Genomic DNA, 17,457 nt, shown 5'->3' with positions numbered 1-17,457 from the left:
GAGGTCTGTTCTCTGGGTTTTCTATGAATAGCGGTAGATTCCTCTCTGCAACTCCCTACAGCAGCTCTCTTAAACATGCTAGCCCCTGGGCCTCGGCCAGTCCTTTGGGCAAGAGGCTGTTAAACCAACTCCTGGGTGCCCACATCACAGAGAGCTCAGTGGTGTGATGACAGGTGTGAATGGTGCAGGTGGCCCCATATGATGCCTTGCCCCCTCCACAGGTGGCATGAAGAGAGATGGATCACTTCCATTTCACCAACTAGTAAGCCCACTGCATTCATCCCACTAGTTTATGCAGCTTCTCCTGACGTCCCGTTCATCCAATGGTGGGTAAAATACTGCCTGCTTAACCCCACTGACCCCATTCCAATCCACCACAGTAGCCCCCAGATAGCACAGCATTTACCCTCAGTAAGGAGGAAGTTTCTGCTCCAAGATGCCTGACCATAGGGCAGGATGTATGAGCTCCCCGTCTCTGTCCCCTTGGCATCTGCCAGCTGGTCCAAGTTGCTCAGCTTCTACCTTCCAGGGAGGTCTGGCCTGACCCTCTCAGCATCTACTCCTTAGCTTCTTCTAATGCCAGCAATAACCACCCAACTCCTAGACTTCATTTTGGTGGAAGCAAACCCACTCCTCACTCTAGGGATGGGCACTGATTGGTTTGAGTCAATCGAGACATCCTACTGACCCAGTCTAGGCCAGTGGAAGGGAGGAAACCCAGGACTTGTGCATGAGCTACCACAAGAAGAGACTGTATGGTATGGTCTGGGGAGTATGTGTGTGTGGCTGGAACAGCTGCAGCTACTTTGCTGTCACAATGGAAGGGAGGTTCTGGAATGGACAGGAGCTGCTTTGAGGATGGGCTGATACTGCAGAAGGCAGAACCAAAAGCCAAAGAGACCTACCTGGTCCCTAATGGTATCCTTTTGTTTGCTGAAGCCTGGACTTTTTAAAAATATTGTGAGCCAACAGATCCCTTTTGGGATCTAAATCTCTTTCATGTATCTAAATCACAACCCCTAAACCCCTCTTCCCAGTGGTGAGGGCCCCAGAGCACTCACCAGGTTGACAAAATCCTGGTAGCAGATCTGCCCATCTGCATGGCTGTCAGCAAGGGCCAGGAGTACCTCCCTTTTGTGCGGGTCCAGCTTGGAGCTGTGGCTCTCGAGAAGGCTGCGGAACTTGCCTGTGCTGATATAGCCTGTGTTCCCAGGGTCAAACTGAGGGAGAAGCATAGACAGCAGAGGGGTCAGCAGGATACCACCCACTCCCAGCACCGATGTGGGGCCCAGAGTGCCACAACCAGTCACAGGTTCCTGTCTCCAGCCCTCCACCAACAGAGGCCCAGGTAGTATTTGCAATGTTTTCAAGGCCCCCTTCACTCAAATCAAGTAAACAGGTCTCCCCTCAGCCCTTCCCCCAGATGGTGGAGGGAAGCAGGAATGGAAAAGGTGATCCATAATGGGAGTTGGGGAGGGATGAATGGAGGAACTTTGGATAGGGCAGAGGGAAGTGAGGGGAGGGAAGGGGGCAGGGGAGTGGGAAAGTGGAATGAGATGGACATCATGACCCTAGGTACTTGTATGATCGTGCAAATGATATGATTCTACATCACGTACAACCAGAGAAATGAACAGTTGTGCTCCGCTTGTGTACAATGAATTGAAGTGCATTCTGCTGTCATGTATAACTAATTAGAACAAATAAAAATTTTAAAAAAAGAAAAAGAAAGAAAGAAAAGACAATAGGTTTGGCAAAGGGACGGAACTGCTGGGCTGGGACGGGAGGAAGGTGGGAGGAGGTGTTCCAGTGAAGACCTTCGCAGTGATGGGTGGGCAGAGAAGGTGGCACAGGGAGCACAGCCTGGCAAGCCCCTCCCAGGACCCACCCACACACCCCCACCTGAAGGCTGGCAGCCTCCCCAGAGACAATCTGCTCTGCACTTTTTGTTTGGGAGTGTGTGTATTTTACATCAGTCTCTTTTATCCTCTGCTATACTGCACACCTGCGTCTCTCCATCCAGGATTCCTTTCCTCCCTTATCTCCCTGGGAGGCTCAGACTGTCTTCCCAATTACTCTGATCTCCCCTTCTCCGGAAGGCTCTCCAGGGACATGGCCTGTCCTGGCTGCCTCCCTGCTCTCTGGACAGACTCCGGGCCTCCGGCTCACACTGTTCTCTAACTACCTTCACCTCCTAGCTGGGCTGAGACTTCCCTGAAGGTTGGTATCACAACTTGTCCCAGGTGCTTAGCACACAGAGCCTGTGCTGTGGGCACTCAATCAAGATTTGCCGGATGAACAGGCGGGGGATGTTCAAATGAACAGACAGGCGCTAATTTTCCAGGAAACACCTCGTGAATTCATTTAGAAAAAGTAGGATCTTATTCATCTCTCCCAGAGAAGCCCTTAACCTTTCTGCCCTTCCTTCTCCGCACAGCCCACTGGATGCCAATCCCCACATCCTCCCTGCTAGGAAATGATACTCCACACTACTCTGTGTCTCTCATCTCTCCTGGGTGCTGAGGGTGTTCCTGTTTGCAAAGGGCTTCCCCACGCATCTCTGGGGCATCCCTGAAGATGCTGCTGTGGGTTGCTTAGGCTTTAAAAGGCAATGGAGGAGCTGGGCTGTAGCTCAGCGGTAGGAAGCTTGCTACCATGCACAAGGCCCTGGATTCAATCTCCAGTACTGCAAAAAAATAGGAAAAAATAAAAGGCAAGAGACATTGGGGACATATGTGTGTAGAGGACAAGGGAACCTAGAAGGCCGGAGCCATATCTCCCACTTCTCTGGGTAAGGTTAATGAAAGTCACTTTGGGGAAAGCAGATTCTATATGTAGCATTTCTAGACAATTCAAGAGCAATGGTCAGGAGTCACAGTCATGAACCTAGTGAAAGGCAGAGGCTCCAGAATTCTCAAAGTCCTACCCTAAACAGAGATATTTAAAGCAGAAAAGAGTCCCAAACAGCAACAGTTCTGGTGTCCTTATTGCTCAGAAGCAGAAAGTGAGCCTAGAGCTGAGCTCTGTGGTGCATACCTATAACCACAGCAGCTTGGGAGGCTGAGGCAGGAGGATCTGAGTTCAAAGCCAGCCGCAGCAAAAGTAAGGCGCTAAGCAACTCAGTGAGACCCTCTCTAAACAAAATACAAAATAGGACTGGGGATATGGCTAGAGGTTGAGTGCCCCCCTTTTTTTGGTACCCCCCCCAAAAAAAGTGAGCCTAAAGAAGGAACATGGCAATAGGTGCCAGCAAACCCTTCCATCCCTGTAAGACACATGCACTAACTCCAATTATCATGGGAATACATTAGCCTGGCCCCAGCTGGTTCCACGTGGGATTCAGTGCTGGGAGGGCAGATGGGTGGCAGGGTGGGGTACAGGTCCTGGGAGATCCCCAGTGGGCACTGTGGGGTGCAGTGGTCTGCCTCACAGTGTGGAGTCTCTTGCCACAGCAGGGGGAGGAAGCCCAGTGGTTTTGCTTTTTCTGGGAGCAGGGACGCCAATCCCCTCCCAGGGGCCTCCTGGAAGGCCTGGGAGGGCTGTGGGGTAGGGGGCTGGGATCAGCACCAGACAAAGAGCCACCTGCTCTCCTCCTCGGCCTCCCCCTCCAGGGATCCCTGCTGTTGTCCTAGTGACAGGGGCTGCCCTGTGGCTCCTCCACCCCCAGCCCCCAGCCTGGCCTGCCCACCCTGCCCCAAGCACATTACAGGCTCCTCACTGCAGAGAATGAGCTGGAACCAGGCCGAGCCTCCATTCTCTGCCAAAACTCCACCTTTCATGCCAGGGCCAGACAGGCCAGACAATGGGGGGTCACTGCTACCCTTATAATGAGGCCTCAGGGACTCCAGAGGATGACTAAGGGGGGGGGGGAGGCAGGGATGGGGCCAGCTTCTGAGCTCCATGAATGCACACAGGACACCTTTCAACCACATCCAACACCTGGGCAGAGCCTGGCAGCAGGCAAAATCCCATTCTTGTCTCTGCCACTAATGAGGGTTTGTGTAACTCAGGGTAAACAGCTTGAGCCTTGACTGCCCCATCTGCAGACTGGACCGAAGCAAACAGGGCACAGTTTGCCAGGGCCTTGGGGGTGTGACACCAGCTTCGCTTGCCATTCGAACAAGGGGGCCACTTCTCTCCCAGGAGGTATGGCAGGCCCTCTCTCCCACTGGCCTCCTTTGGGCCTGCCGAAGGGGATGAGATCATACTAGCAGCACAGTTTGGAGCTTTCAGAGAAACAAGCCCTGTAACTGTATTTTCCTTGTTAATAATGTGCTGAGGCTCCTGGGGTTCCCCCTCCCTCGGGTATTATGTGCCCTGGATTCACCTACCCTGGCAGTGGGGCACTCTGGGGGTGAGGTTGGGATTGGCGGAGGTTCGACCAGCCTGACCTGGGGTGGTCTGGGCAGCTGGAGGACTGTGGACTGTGAATGGCCCAGGGACCTCCTGAATGTTGGGGAGTGGGGCAAGCCTACATTCAGGCTGAATGGAGGATGTGGTGGCAAAGGGAGGAGAAAGGAATGAAGTGAGAAGCCGGCCCTCCCACACCTCCCGCCTCAGCCTTTTTTTTTTTTTTTTTGGGGGGGGGTGCTGGGGATCGAACCCAGGTCCTTGTGCTTACAAGGCAAGCATTCTACCGACTGAGCTATCTCCTCAGCCCCCTGCCTCAGCCTTGAAAAGACCTTCCCTTCCAGAGGACTATTAATCCCACTAGTGCCAAGCCCTCTGGCCCCTAATCCCCTAGGTCACCAGCTCTGCCCAGACTGAGGCGGACGGCGTGCACACACACTCACACTCACACCTCTCTCTCTCTGTCATCTCCCTTCTTCCACCCTGAGCCCCTTCCTGGGGCACTAGCCCACCTAGGCTGGAGAAATGAATTACCAAGTTTTCTCCGTATTGCTGCTGTCTGGGTTTCCTTCGATCGATCAAGTGGCAGGAGCTTTCCCTTCTAGAGGAAAAATAAAGGGTTCACATTCATCCCTGTGCATGTGAGATGCGTGCCATTTTTATGACGGAGGATGGGGAAAGAGTCACAGCCCATGTCACTCAACGGGGCAGCAGATCCATTCTGAATCCTAGTGCAGTCAAGGGGCTAAGGGGAGGTTTGGGACTAGGATGAGACAGCTCCACATGATGGTGGGGAGGTCTGTGCTGCCAGAGGGTCCTAGTGATACTGGGGAGGGACAGCAGGTTAGGAACTCATAAATCATGGTCCAAAGGTACCTTGGTGATTTTCAAACTGCACTGCTGAGGTACAGAGGCAGCAGAGAGGGGACTGTAAAGTAGTCACCATCCTTCCCCAGGCCAAGCAGCTCCACCTTGAGCCTGTTTATACCCTGGCCTTCCACCTACTACCCAACCCAATGATAACACAGTAAGAGCTGAAATATTTGGAATGTTTGCTATGGATCAGGTACCTGAGGTACCTCACTGGAGCCTTACGCCACTATCCATTCTAGTTTGCTCAGGACCATCCTGGTTTGTACGTATTCTCTGATCATGGTTATTAACAGTGTCCCCTTCACTTTCAAAGAGCCCCAACTTGGCTGATAAATTGCATTGGGCGGGATGGAGGATGAAGGCACCAAGCACTGAGTTGCTGAAGTTTGAACAGATGGTAACTGGGGCAGATAAATTCATAGCAGGCAGAAGGGCCCAAAGCCTGCACTCTCTTCCATTAATAGTATTCAGTAACTAAAGAGTTTGAAAGACCTTAATCCAGTCCTCTCATCTGTTCACCTAACATTTATTTACTAAGGATCAACTGTGGGCCAGGCATAATGTTCATTTTATGGCTGGGGTGACAGGGAGCAAAAAGAGTGAAAGAAACTAGCTCAGAGAGTGAGTCAGTGGTCAAGGACATGATCTGAGGTTCTCCAGTTTTGCCCTCCCTTGGTTTTCAAGTTCCGCTGTATGAAATAGAGTCCCTGCTGCAGGATTTTCCCAGTACATTTTGTGGAACTTCAGGTCCAAGATGTGCACGAGGTAAGGAGTCTGTGATCCCACAGTTGGGGAAACACTCTGAGAGGGAAACGATGGGCAGAAGCTAGAGAGGGAGGGCTCCGCAAGGTTGTAAAGTGGAGAAACCTGATTTTGTTTGGCTGGCATTTTCCAACCTAATTTGACCTTAGATCACAGTGTTTTTTTCATAGTAACACTGTGTGGAATTCTCTCTAGGAAAAACACATGCGTCCACAGTAGAGTCATGTTTCCCTTTTGGGTAACACAGCCCTTTTGTTGGTGGTGAAGGACCAGCCCTTCAGCTCCATTTCATGAATGGCACAGGTTCTCAAGGCAGCTGACACTTTGCTGGAGTCCTCCAGCAAAACTAGAAGCCTGTGGGATGCAGGCCCAGCCAGAGGGTTGACCGGGGACACCAGGTCTCAGGAGAGATTGAGAAACCAGTGACTGGCCTAATGGGGCCGCTGAGCTAAGCACTCAGGGAACCAACTCCACTGGAGCCGGGATTGCCTGCTCAGCACCCAGGACAGCAGCACCGCTTCCCCCTCTCAGCTGCAGGCTAGTGAGCCTGGCCAAGGCTTCAACATTTACTCAGCACCAACGGAGCATAAGAGAAAGAGGAGGGGAACCCATCTATTTCGTATCTATTATGTATGTGTGACTTGCATTTGTAGGACAAGTGCATTTATGGTTCCTGTTGCCAGCACTTGAATTCTGTCTCCTAGGAAGACCCTCTCTCTCTCTCTCCTCCATCTGTAGGGGCCCAGGACCTCCGTGAGAGCTGCTAGCACACATAAAGATCCCAAAGGCAGCACCTGGGGCCAACAAACCAGTTGCAATAGCACAAAAACCTCCCAAGCCTGGAAGGCAGGAACCTGGGATCTGAGACAGGTTCCCATCTCCATCTCTACTGTCTCCTCTCTGTCCACCATGGTAGAGTGCATCCTGGGAAATGACCACAGCACATGTGCACTGAGGCTGGGATATGGTTCAGCCAGCTGCCCCTTCCCATGGTGTGGGGGGACCCTGGTTCACCTGCTGGCTCCTCGCATCATTACAAAGCTTCTGACAGAGCAGAATTAATGAGGCTGCTCAAGGGTTTATGGCTCAGCAGAACTGTCCCCACCCAACAGCCAGAGCCCACCAGAGAACTCTGGTGCATTCATGGATATTTACAACCCCATAAATTAGGTCCAGACTGCAGCTGCCGAGGTCAGGAGGTGAGGTGATGGGAGAAGGCGCTTTCTCTTTCAGTTTTCCTTCCTTGCAAATGTGGATGCTAATTTGCCCCATAGAGAAATCCACTATGCGCCCTTTCCTTGACCTCTCTCCCCTGACTCTTCAAAATACTGACTTTCGTAATTCTTTTGTTGTTTTTATTCTCCCACCAACCCCAGGTTAAGTGAAACTAGTCCCATTTAACAGTTAAGGAAATTGAGGTTCTTGGAGACATGGAGAAACCAACCCGAATGATCACAGCATTCCTGCGAGGAGAGGGGCACCTCCAGCCAACTCCAAGAGGGCAAGGCAGGGATTTCCAGAGACCTCAGGCCTCCATGGGAGGGGAAGGAAACTTCTCCTAAAACCAGGTTCTGATCCCTTCTGTCCTCCAGCCTCCCCAGATAGAGGCAGTAGGGGCCTGGTGCTCCCTACTCCCCTGGGGTTTGGCCAGGCCAGGCACTTGCCAGCTGGAGAAGCTGCAGGGATTCCAGGATTCCCTTGTAGTATTTCTGTTCTTTCAGCTGACACTCTGGGGGCAGCTCAGGCCTCAGGAGACTTCTGAAAGCCCCAAGCCAGGCTCCTGAGCATCTGTAGGTCACAGAGCTGAATCCTAGGAACTGGGGCTGGCAGGCTGATTAAGGAGCCAGAACACTATTCCCTCAACAGAGAAGGGGGCATCCTGGCCTGAATCCAGACTGAGTGGCTAGACAATCAGCTCGTCTAGAAAACCACCTAGCTCTCCCAATATCTGGGCAGTGAGTGGAAGAGGAGACCTCAGATCTTCCCCAGAATGCAAGAAGCTGGGATTGAGTGGACAGTGGGTCCTGGGGATCAGACTTTCTACCAGGCCCCAGCCCTCCCCATCTGAGGATGTGCCCCAGAAAACCCTGCTCCTCCCTGCTCAGTGCCACCTCCAGGCAGGCAGCCCTGGCTCCCCTGCCTCTGCTATGTCACAGGCTCTGAGGGAGTGTTGGGGGCTGTGACTCAGAGGCAGGTCCCTTGGGTACCAGGAACAGGCATAGTGCCCAGGCTGACTCATCTGGCCCAGGCTGTCAGGGTCACCTAGGGACTGAAGCCCCATCAAGGCTATAAAGTCAGGAGTCTGGAAGGAGCAGCAGGCAGGGAGCAGCAGGAGTGGGTGGGAGCAGAGAGGGGGTCTGTCATCTGAGTCATCTCCCCACTTTAGCCTAAATGCTTATCCCCTGCTGCTCCTTCTGAAAGTCACTAAAGTATCTCCGGTATCCTGGAACAGAGATTGAGAGATCCGGCAGAAGGAGAGCAGGATGCAGACCAGGAGCAGGTAGGTAGGATAAAGGGGCACCAAACTCCCCCTTCACTTCCTACAGCCCTTCGACCCCATTTCAGAAGCCATGCAGAAGACTTGGGGACAAACACACCTGCTACAGAGGTCTCTCATTTGCTGTCTTTGGGTAAGACCCATCCCCATGTGCCTTAGTTTCCTTCTCTGTGAAGAGAGGACAACACAGTCCTGGGGCTGCTAAGTCAAAATGAGATGACAGACATATGTGCACACAGCAGACACTAAGTGTTTGCTCCCTCAGAGAAATTTTACCAGTGAGACCTGTACACTGCTTTAAAAAATAAAAACAAAACACCCAGGGAAAGAGGCCAAGGGCTACCTCTAGCTGTTCATGGCTCAAAACACACCTGGACTCATTTCCCTATAATAGGAAAGAGCCCTGGGCCCAATTTCACCATCAGTCACCAACTGAAAGTCCACCAGGAGTTGCCAAATAGAAATACCAGGCAGAGAGGAGGCTGGTTCAGCCCACCTGGTGGCCGAACACCTGCCCCTTCACCTCCACCAGGCACTCAGCTCAGACAAGCCAGGTGACCAGAGAGGAGCACTTGGGCATTAACACTTCCGAGGTAGACTTTGTCCAAAACCTTCTCATCTTTTTTTTCTGAAAAGTTCAGTGAGAAGTGTGGTTTTCTAGTTTTTGCCCTAAAAAAAGGCAGCTTGATGGGGAGGAAGAACCTGGACTGGGGATCTGGACACTGGTGCAAGACCAAAATCAGAGCCTGTTTGAAAACAGTGTTCATTTCTTTAAATTCCAATAACATACAATAATATTTATCAGGTGCTTACTACCCACTGTGCCCGGTACTGCACATACCACCCTGTCCTCACAATGCCAAGAGGCAAGTATTATTCCAGGCAGTTTACAGATGACAAATCTAAGGCTTGCAGAGGTTGCCTGGCTTGCCTCTTGTCACACAGCTAATAGGACAGCAAGGATGTGGCCCAGACATGTCCTCCACCTGCCTTAGTCATCACCCAGGGCAAGTAAGCAAATGGGGGTCCGCAGGGCCTGGTGGCAAGAACACAGAAGCTCTGGCACTACTGTAGCAAGTGACCTCACAAGGTCACTGACCTCTATTTTCTCATTTGCAAAACTAGCAGACTGGACAAGATGCTTCCACTGACCTTCTAATAACCTGTGGTCCTTGAGAGGTGGTGGCATCCACATGGAGGCAGGGATAGAGTGGAGGGGAGTGCAGGGCACAGGGTTGTGGAACCTCACAGTCAGGACCTGCTCCTGGACTGGATATTTTAACTTAAGACAGCACAGGCAGGGCTGTAGTTTGACCTGCCATTTGCTCAAACTTACATGTGCATGTGTGACAGGCAAGCCGGCAGGCAGTGTGTGACCCAGGATCCCTTGTCTCTATTGCTCAGTTACCATCAAATGCATTTTTTGAGAGGTCAGGGATAAAAAGGTTAACTCCAGCTGATTGATGGGGTCACTGGAGCAGGGACAGAGCAGGGAATCTGGCTTTGTGGTGGTCAGTCCACAGCCACAAGAGTCCCAGAGGCCACTTGATAAAGGGTTAGGGGTACAGAATGCAAAGGGAGGCTCCAGTTAAACCCAAGGCTTTGTCCCCCTCTGGGAACTGTTCTGATGGTTAATCGTATGTTCCAGGAGCCATGGCAAATGCTGCTGTCTCTGGGGCAGCATCTTCTCTATGCTCCTCACTAATCCACTCAGCAGTCTCATCTGAACCTCTTTTCAGCTCCCAGAACCCCTTAAGCCAGCTTGCAGGAGGACTACAAATGAGATGGGCATTGGGTCAGGCCAGGGGAAGACCCCCAGGCTGGAAGGAGTGGGGCAGGGGAGACACTGGGGGAAAGAAAGCAGAAACATCCTCTGGGCTCAGAAGTGGTTCTCACAAGGAATCCAGATCTCAAAAGTGGTCCTTGTGTTTCTTCCCAGCAAATTCTGATTTCCAGTCAAGACATACCTGTCAAATGTCCACTAGGAATCAGATAGTGCAAAAGGAGATTCACTTTCACTTAATTCTCACAGTCATCCTGAAGTTAAAGATGATTGTCCCCATTTCATAGAGGAGAAAATAGAGGCACGGAGAGTTAATATAATTGTCCCCAGTGACAAAGTCAGTAAGACTTGAACTCAGGTCTGGCCACCTCCAAATCTGAGGTTCAGCCCTCTGCAGCCCACCTACGCTACCCCATGCTTTGTTTGTGGCATGTGTTTAGAAGTTTGGTGAGATAGTCATGCTTATCTACTTCCCATTGGAGAGATTAACAAAATCAGGGTCTTTTTGGCAGGGTTGGGGGGAATTTCTGGGAAATAATACATGTTACCAGAAAAAAAGGAGATACAAAAGGAACAATCAAGTGATGACCAATTCTTTCTATTCCCTCTTATTCTTCTGAACTCAACAGCAACTGTGCTTTGTTGACTTAACAGAACTCTGCTCCAAACCCTTTTTCTCATAAAACATTCAAAGATCTTGGAGGCATTTTTTAAGGATGAACCTGGAAATGGCTTTTTCAACCCAGGAAATCTTTGATGGGTTAACTGGGCTCCAGTCCCACATCTGCTACTAACCTACTATTTGACCTTGGATAAAATATTTGACCTTGGATCTGAATCTCTAGGATTCAGGAAGAATCTGAAAAAGGAACTGATATAAAGGAACAGATATAAAGCAATAACTAAAGGGCATGTGACTTGTGCAAAATTATAAATATCAGTGGCATAGATCAGAAATCAGAAATGAACCCAACCACATATAAAATCTATCAAATGATATGACTTTTCAAGCAATATATAAAGGGTTTCTTTTTTAAAAAAATATTTTTTAGTTGTAGATGGACACAAGGGCTTCATTTTATTTATTTTTATGTGGTGCTGGGGATCAAACCCAGTGTCTCACACATGCTAGGCAAGTGCTCTATTACTGAGCCACAACCCCAGTCCCAAGAAAGGTTTCTTAATAAGCAATGCTGGTGAAACTACATAGAAGCAATATCCAGGTGGAGTAAAGGGTTTATGATTTTTTAATCATAAAAAATAGTAGGAAATAGAAGGGCATATTTATGAGATCCAGAGAGGGATGCAAACTGTCTCAGGTCGGAAGGAATCGTGGAAGGGATGCCCACCAATTCAACAGTAGAAAAATAAGATATTTTTACCAAGATATTGCACTGTAACAACACTGATAATTACGGTAACTCTAAAATCTATTTAAATATTTAGGAAAACCATCAAAATCCCAAAGACATGAAAAGGTACTTCCCTCAAGGAAAAAACTGAGTAGAAAATGAACATGGAACATCTGGGAGTTGAACTGTAACCCTCAGGTTTCCTGCCTGTGGTGACTTCTGCAGCCCACAGAGAAGGGTCAGGGTAGGTGTCAAGGGATGACATGGACTGGTCATGCTACATCCCCACTTGAGCAGCTCAGACAAATGCTAGAACAATAGGAACCCAAGAACAGGGGTCACCTACTTTGTTCACCTCCAATACCCACAAAAGGCATCCTGGACATTTAGATGAAGGGAGACTCACAGGGGACCAACAAGGCCAACATCACTGTTCCAGACCCTGGAGTTCCAATTAGCTTCGTGCTGCAGGAAGGCGACTCCATATGCTGAAGAACCACACAGCCTGGAGGAAGTGGTTCAATTCCATTCCTGATACAGAGCCCAACAGATTCCAGTTTGAAACTGGGTGACCACTTCTTGATCCAAGAAGGGGAGGAAGGACCTGCCTGACTAGTCTGACCTACCATGCTACTGACCTCTAGAAAGTGAATTCTGTAGGCAGGGACTCTAATAGATGGCATGTCCCATTCAACCCAACTTGACCTATCAAGACTGTCTACTCTATAGGAAATAATGGGAAGGTTGCCTGCAAACTCTTCCCCAAGTGTGCCAAGTGCACCAGTCTCCCAGAGGAAGAGGCAGGAAGGATAACTCTTACAGCCTTCTGAACAACCTGCCGTCCTTCCAAGACTGAGTATCCACTGGAAATGCTTCATCCCTGCTCTTCGTATAGCCCTGTCAGGGCAACAGTTGAACGATAGCTAACAGTACAGGGGGAATGAATGCAGAGGGACTAGACATCTGCCAGAGGTCAAAGTCATGCTCAGGAGCAGCTCTCCTTAAACACAAAGCACCAACAGGAAGAAACAGCCTTCTGATGCCTCATAAGGGATAGAGAGTAGGTATCATGCTGAACTTATTATGAGAAAAAATGTCCAAAGTTTTGGTAGTTTCTTTCCTAGAATTAATTTTGTCTGTCCAGAATGATTTCTAAGTGGGCTTCTCCAGAAGCAGGGGGATATACTTGGTGACATTCAGGACTTTCCTCCTGAAAATGAAATTTTGGATACATAGTCTCTGCTTCCTGGAGTTCCAAATTCTTCCCACTAAAAATTCTCCTCCATTCATCCAAATGGTTTGTTTTAAAATGTATGCAGACACACACACACACACACACACACACAGAGGAACTGGCAAAGGAAATTAATCAAACGTGAAAGACGCAGAGAAAAAAGCATGATACACTTTGTTCTAGGTTCTGATTCTAAATCTGGCAGGAGGTGTGAAGGGCTGGCAGCTTGGTGGTAGCCATAGCAGTGGCAGCAGTGGGCTCCCTCTTGCCTTGGGCTTAGGGTACCAGGCCAGCAGCTGCTATACCCTTAGGGACCAGAGGGAGAGTGGGCACTCAGGAGCCCAGGGGGAGACACTCTGTCCCGTAAGGACAGCAGCTGGTAGATGCTCCTCCAACTGTAGCAGGGCCTCATGGGTAATGTGAGGAGAACTCCAAATCCTCACCCCAGGCTCACTATGTCTTTCACCCTGCAAGTCCATGGCTTCAGTCCTACTTGGGCATCTGCATTTAGCTGACTCTTCAAATTAAACCAAAGTTGTCATTTTTGCCAATCCTCCTCCCCTATCCCCACTTTTCCCTTTCCTCTTAGGTTCTGAATCTTAGTTAGAAACATGGTCCCCACTCAGCTATGCAGGTCTGTTAAGATATTTCTGTTCTCCTATCACTGTCTGTCTCTCTATCCATTCTCATTGTTATCTTCCAAGTTTAAGGTGTATTTGGATAAATGTCCCACAAAAGTCCATATATTAAGGGTTTGGTCCCCAGGTTGGAGTTATTAGGAGGTGGTGGAAACTTTAAGAGGTCAGGCCTAGAGGAAGGTCTTTAGGTCACTGGGAGTGTGCCCTCAAAGGGGATTGTAGGATCCCCTCTCCCTCTCTCTTTGCCCTCTGACCATGAAGTGAGTGGCATTTGCTCCACCATGATGTGTTGCTCTAGGCCCAAATGCAATGGGGTCAACAAATCATGGACATGAACCTTGAAAAACTATGAGATAAATCAAACCTTTCCTTTCTATAAGTTTGCTATTTCAGGTATTTATTGCAGTAATGGAAAGCTGACTAACACAAGTTAGTCTATTCATTGCAGCAGGTCCCTGGCCAGCTCCTCATTCCTGCAATGCACTTCACCTCTATCTCACTACTACACAGGATCTTTCCAAACATAGCCTAGAACCTGAAACAACCCTGCTTAAAAACTTTGAAAAGCTTCCCCTGCCCATAATAAAGTTCTGGTTCAAGCTGTTCTTTCAGCCTTAACTCCCTCTCTAACCCAGCATATTTCCTCTGGCCCAAACATTTTCAAGTTGCATAAAGTTCATGACACCATCATTCTCTTCCCCAGACTGCAATGCTCACTACCCACCACCACTAGGACATCTCCTACCTTCTCTCCTACAGACCAAGAGGGATAAGGAAATGCACAATAATTCCCGAGTACCAAGCAAAAAGAACTATTTCCTTGCTGAAGATTAAATGTCCATTTCCCAGCTCAAAAGCCAATACTAGGCATTCTCCACTCCATTTGCCACCCCAGACATTGCAAATAATAACAAACTAACTTCCATTTGTAACCTCCAGTACTCCCTCATCCTTACTGCACACTTAAGAAATAAAATTTCCCTTCAAAAGAGCTCATATTGTGAGGCACTCCCCAAGGATGGTAGAGATTTGACTTTATGGTAGCCATAGACCTTTGATGATGGAAGTAGAAAGAAAGCCTAATGGTTAACTCTAGTCCTTCCCTGACTTCCCCAGCCTCTTACTGCAATTCCCTTGCCTACAGAAAACTTCCAGGCATTCAACACATGTTGTCTGGTTTCTACATGGTATGACTCCAGCTCTGGGGCAGTGGGAATTGTGAGGAGGATTCTCTTAGACTAGAGTGTTGCTTCCTCCTGATACCTGGAGAGCAGTGTTGCTCAGCCCCAGAAGCACTAAGCCACACCTCCACCCCACGTCACCACCTCGGAAGCACAGAGCTAGGGAAGCCCACGCAAAGCAGGGAAACTGAGACTGATTTCAGAGAGGGCTGGAAGAAAGGGGGGTTATTTAACTGCTCACATACCTGATCAAACAGGACTTTCCAGTGCTGGCAGAGAGGGAGGCCATGCAGGAGAGAAGAGAAAGAAAGAAAGACACACTTATCACCAAGGTCTCTGTAGTTCCCTAATGTTTCTGACCTAGCCTCCCAGCTACTGCCCAGGAGTCACAATTAGGCTCAGGGACTGGCCAGGGGAAATCACGGGAAAACCTGCTTAGCTGTTCCCAAATAAGTAAAAAGAGGGAAGTCAGAGTGTGGGGGGGGATGGGGGGCAGCAAGGTGGGTGTCTGGTTTGGGACAGTCAGGTGGTGATGTGAGTAGAACAAGGATGATTCTCAACAGTTACCAAATAAAGGCATACAGCTCTATCCAAGGGCCTCTGATAACTTCTGCTGCCTAAAGTTTATGTCCACCTCTACTCCCACGCCTCTGAATGCATGCCCAGGTGCAATTCCCTCAGTCTGCTGGGGCAAAGAGCCCTGCTCCGGAGAACTGACTCCTGCATAAACATTAACATTCTGCTTGCAGGATTTTGAGGAGGGGGCGCGGTGGGTAGGAACGGGGAGAGAGAGGCTTCCCAATGTGCTGAAACTCACCCATTCTCTTCTAAGGTTCAGTCTTAAGCTGTGGGTACATGAGATTCTACCACGGGTTTGGCGCCAGAAGGAAGTGATAGGTTTAACCACAGAAGCCAGAGAGATGTTAAAGTCCCCGTCCTATTCAGATCTTCTGGCTTTAGGTTTGTAGGTTGGGGGCCTGGCTTCAATTCCATCTCTCCACCCTGAGGGAGGTATGGGGCCCGAACAGGGTGTCTGCCCAGTTTTTCGTCCCTATTTGCAGGTTAACCCCGGGAGGGAGAAGCTTAAGCAACTCCAGTTCCCAGGGCTTCTTCCCAGTGCCAGATCTGCCGTCGGCGTGATGGAGACCGGAGCAGCAGATGGCAGGGAAGATCTCTGGAGTAGCCCCTCCCTGGCCTCGCCCAGGGGACCGTCCCTGGAACCGACGTGATCTCAGACTCCTGAGCTATCCTTTCCCTGCTCAGGGCCGGGTTCAAAGACAGGGACCAGTTTGAATTTCAATCAGTGTTGCGACAAGGCAGGTGTCCGGGAGGGATAATCTGGGAGAAGGGGGTCGCCAGACCGGTCTACATAGCCGGTGACAGGGGATTCTGCGGCGCCCGCTCTTCCCTGGGCTTAGAGTCCGCAGGTCGCAAAAGGGAGGGGAGGGGGAGTCACTGCTGTGACGCGGCCGCCTCTGCAGGAAAATGCCGTGTCCCGGGCACTGCACCAGCCGCGGGGAGGGGGCTCCCGCGGCCGGCAGTTCCCTGGCGCAGCGGCCGGGGCTGTGTCCCGCAGGGAAGCCGCGGGAACCCGAACAGGGGTTGGGGTGGCGCGCGTATGCATCTAGGGGAGACCTTTCCCTCCGCCCACTCCGGTTCTCGGGACCCGGTCAATCCGGGGCGCTCCCGCATCACCTTGAGACCTCCAAGTTGCCCCGCGGGGGTGAGACGGAGGCAGTTTTCTCCCTGGCGCCCCCGAGAAAGTTTGCCCGAGCGGAGGAGGGGGTACTCACGTCTTCTGGCGCAGCGGGCAGCCTCTCATCGGCTTCAGGTTCCAGCTCCTCGATGCGCTCCGCCTCGGCGCAGGCGGCCACTGCGGGACCAGGACTAGGGTGCTCGCCCATGGCCGAGGTGGGGTCCAGGGGCTGCGGGCGGTTGCTGCGCTCGTCCCGGGGCGCCGGGCTAACTTTGCGCCGCGCCCGCCGCGCCGCTCCCGGGGCTCAGAGCGCGCCGCACCGCCTCCGCGCCAGCCCCGCAGCCCGCGCCCGCCCCCATGGCCCTGGCCCCAAGGCGCCGTCGCCGCTTCCCGGCGACCCCCGGACGCTCGGCCCTCCGCCACCAAACTTCTCCGCGCTCGCCACCCCGCCGGCCTCCGCCTCCGCCGCGGCCCTGCGCCCGGCTCCGAGGCGAGGGCGCCCTTGGGCCAGCCCCGGCCCCGCCGCTCCCCGCACTCCCTTCCCGCTCCGCGCAGCCCCCGCTCTGCGCCGGAGTCTCCTCCTCCCCGCGGACTCCTCGGGGGCGGCGCGCGGGCGGGGGCGGGGCGGCGCGGCGCTCTGGGCCCGCGGCCCCCGCCCCCCAGCCGAGCCCGGACGCCACCGCCCGGGCCGCGGCGGTCAGAGCTGCGAGGCCCCGGGAGGAGAGAGAGCTGCGGCGGGGTTGGCGGGGAAGTGGCTGCATCGCCCAGGGTGGGGATGGGAACTGCGCTCTCCCCTGCCCCGTTACCAGCAGCCTTCTCTTGGGGTCGGGGTTTAGCTCCCGCACCCGGTGGATGATAATTTGGAGGCAACAAATAGGTGACGGAGGTTAGAAGCGAGGTTTACACCAAAGTTGGCAACCTCAGGGTTAACTAGGAATGAATTGGGGGAGGGGTGCTATGATGACTGGATGTCCCCTCAACTACCTCTATTCATGAAGGTCTCAGATTCTGGGAGGTCCGGGGAAGCCAAGGGATGGGAGAAGTGAGATAGGAGGGGCCTCAGGACCTCAAACCCTAAACCTTGAGCTCCC

The 17,457-nt window shown here is 51.6% G+C and overlaps 1 protein-coding gene across 2 annotated transcripts in view; it reads right to left on the bottom strand.

Annotated features, from left to right (window-relative positions):
• Rhbdl3 (rhomboid like 3) overlaps nt 1–16,906 on the bottom strand; it is a 45,535-nt gene extending 28,629 nt beyond the window's left edge. The window contains exons 1-3 of one of the 2 annotated variants that reach the window (XM_047542813.1): nt 16,464–16,901; nt 14,916–14,939; nt 1,062–1,220 (exon numbers count right to left, since the gene is read on the bottom strand). In XM_047542813.1, the coding sequence (XP_047398769.1) occupies nt 1,062–1,220; nt 14,916–14,939; nt 16,464–16,574 (294 nt within the window). In that variant the 5' untranslated portion in view covers nt 16,575–16,901. Of the gene's footprint in view, nt 1–1,061; nt 1,221–14,915; nt 14,940–16,463 lie in introns of both variants that reach the window. The other variant, XM_047542815.1, reaches the window with a different exon arrangement.
• Nucleotides 16,907–17,457: the final 551 nt, after the last annotated feature.

The sequence above is a fragment of the Sciurus carolinensis genome, chromosome 3, assembly GCF_902686445.1.
Source record: "Sciurus carolinensis chromosome 3, mSciCar1.2, whole genome shotgun sequence".
Taxonomy (NCBI): Eukaryota; Metazoa; Chordata; class Mammalia; order Rodentia; family Sciuridae; genus Sciurus; species Sciurus carolinensis.
The sequence above is the reverse complement of the archived record's forward strand: the minus strand, read 5'-3'. Positions and strand labels throughout refer to the sequence as shown.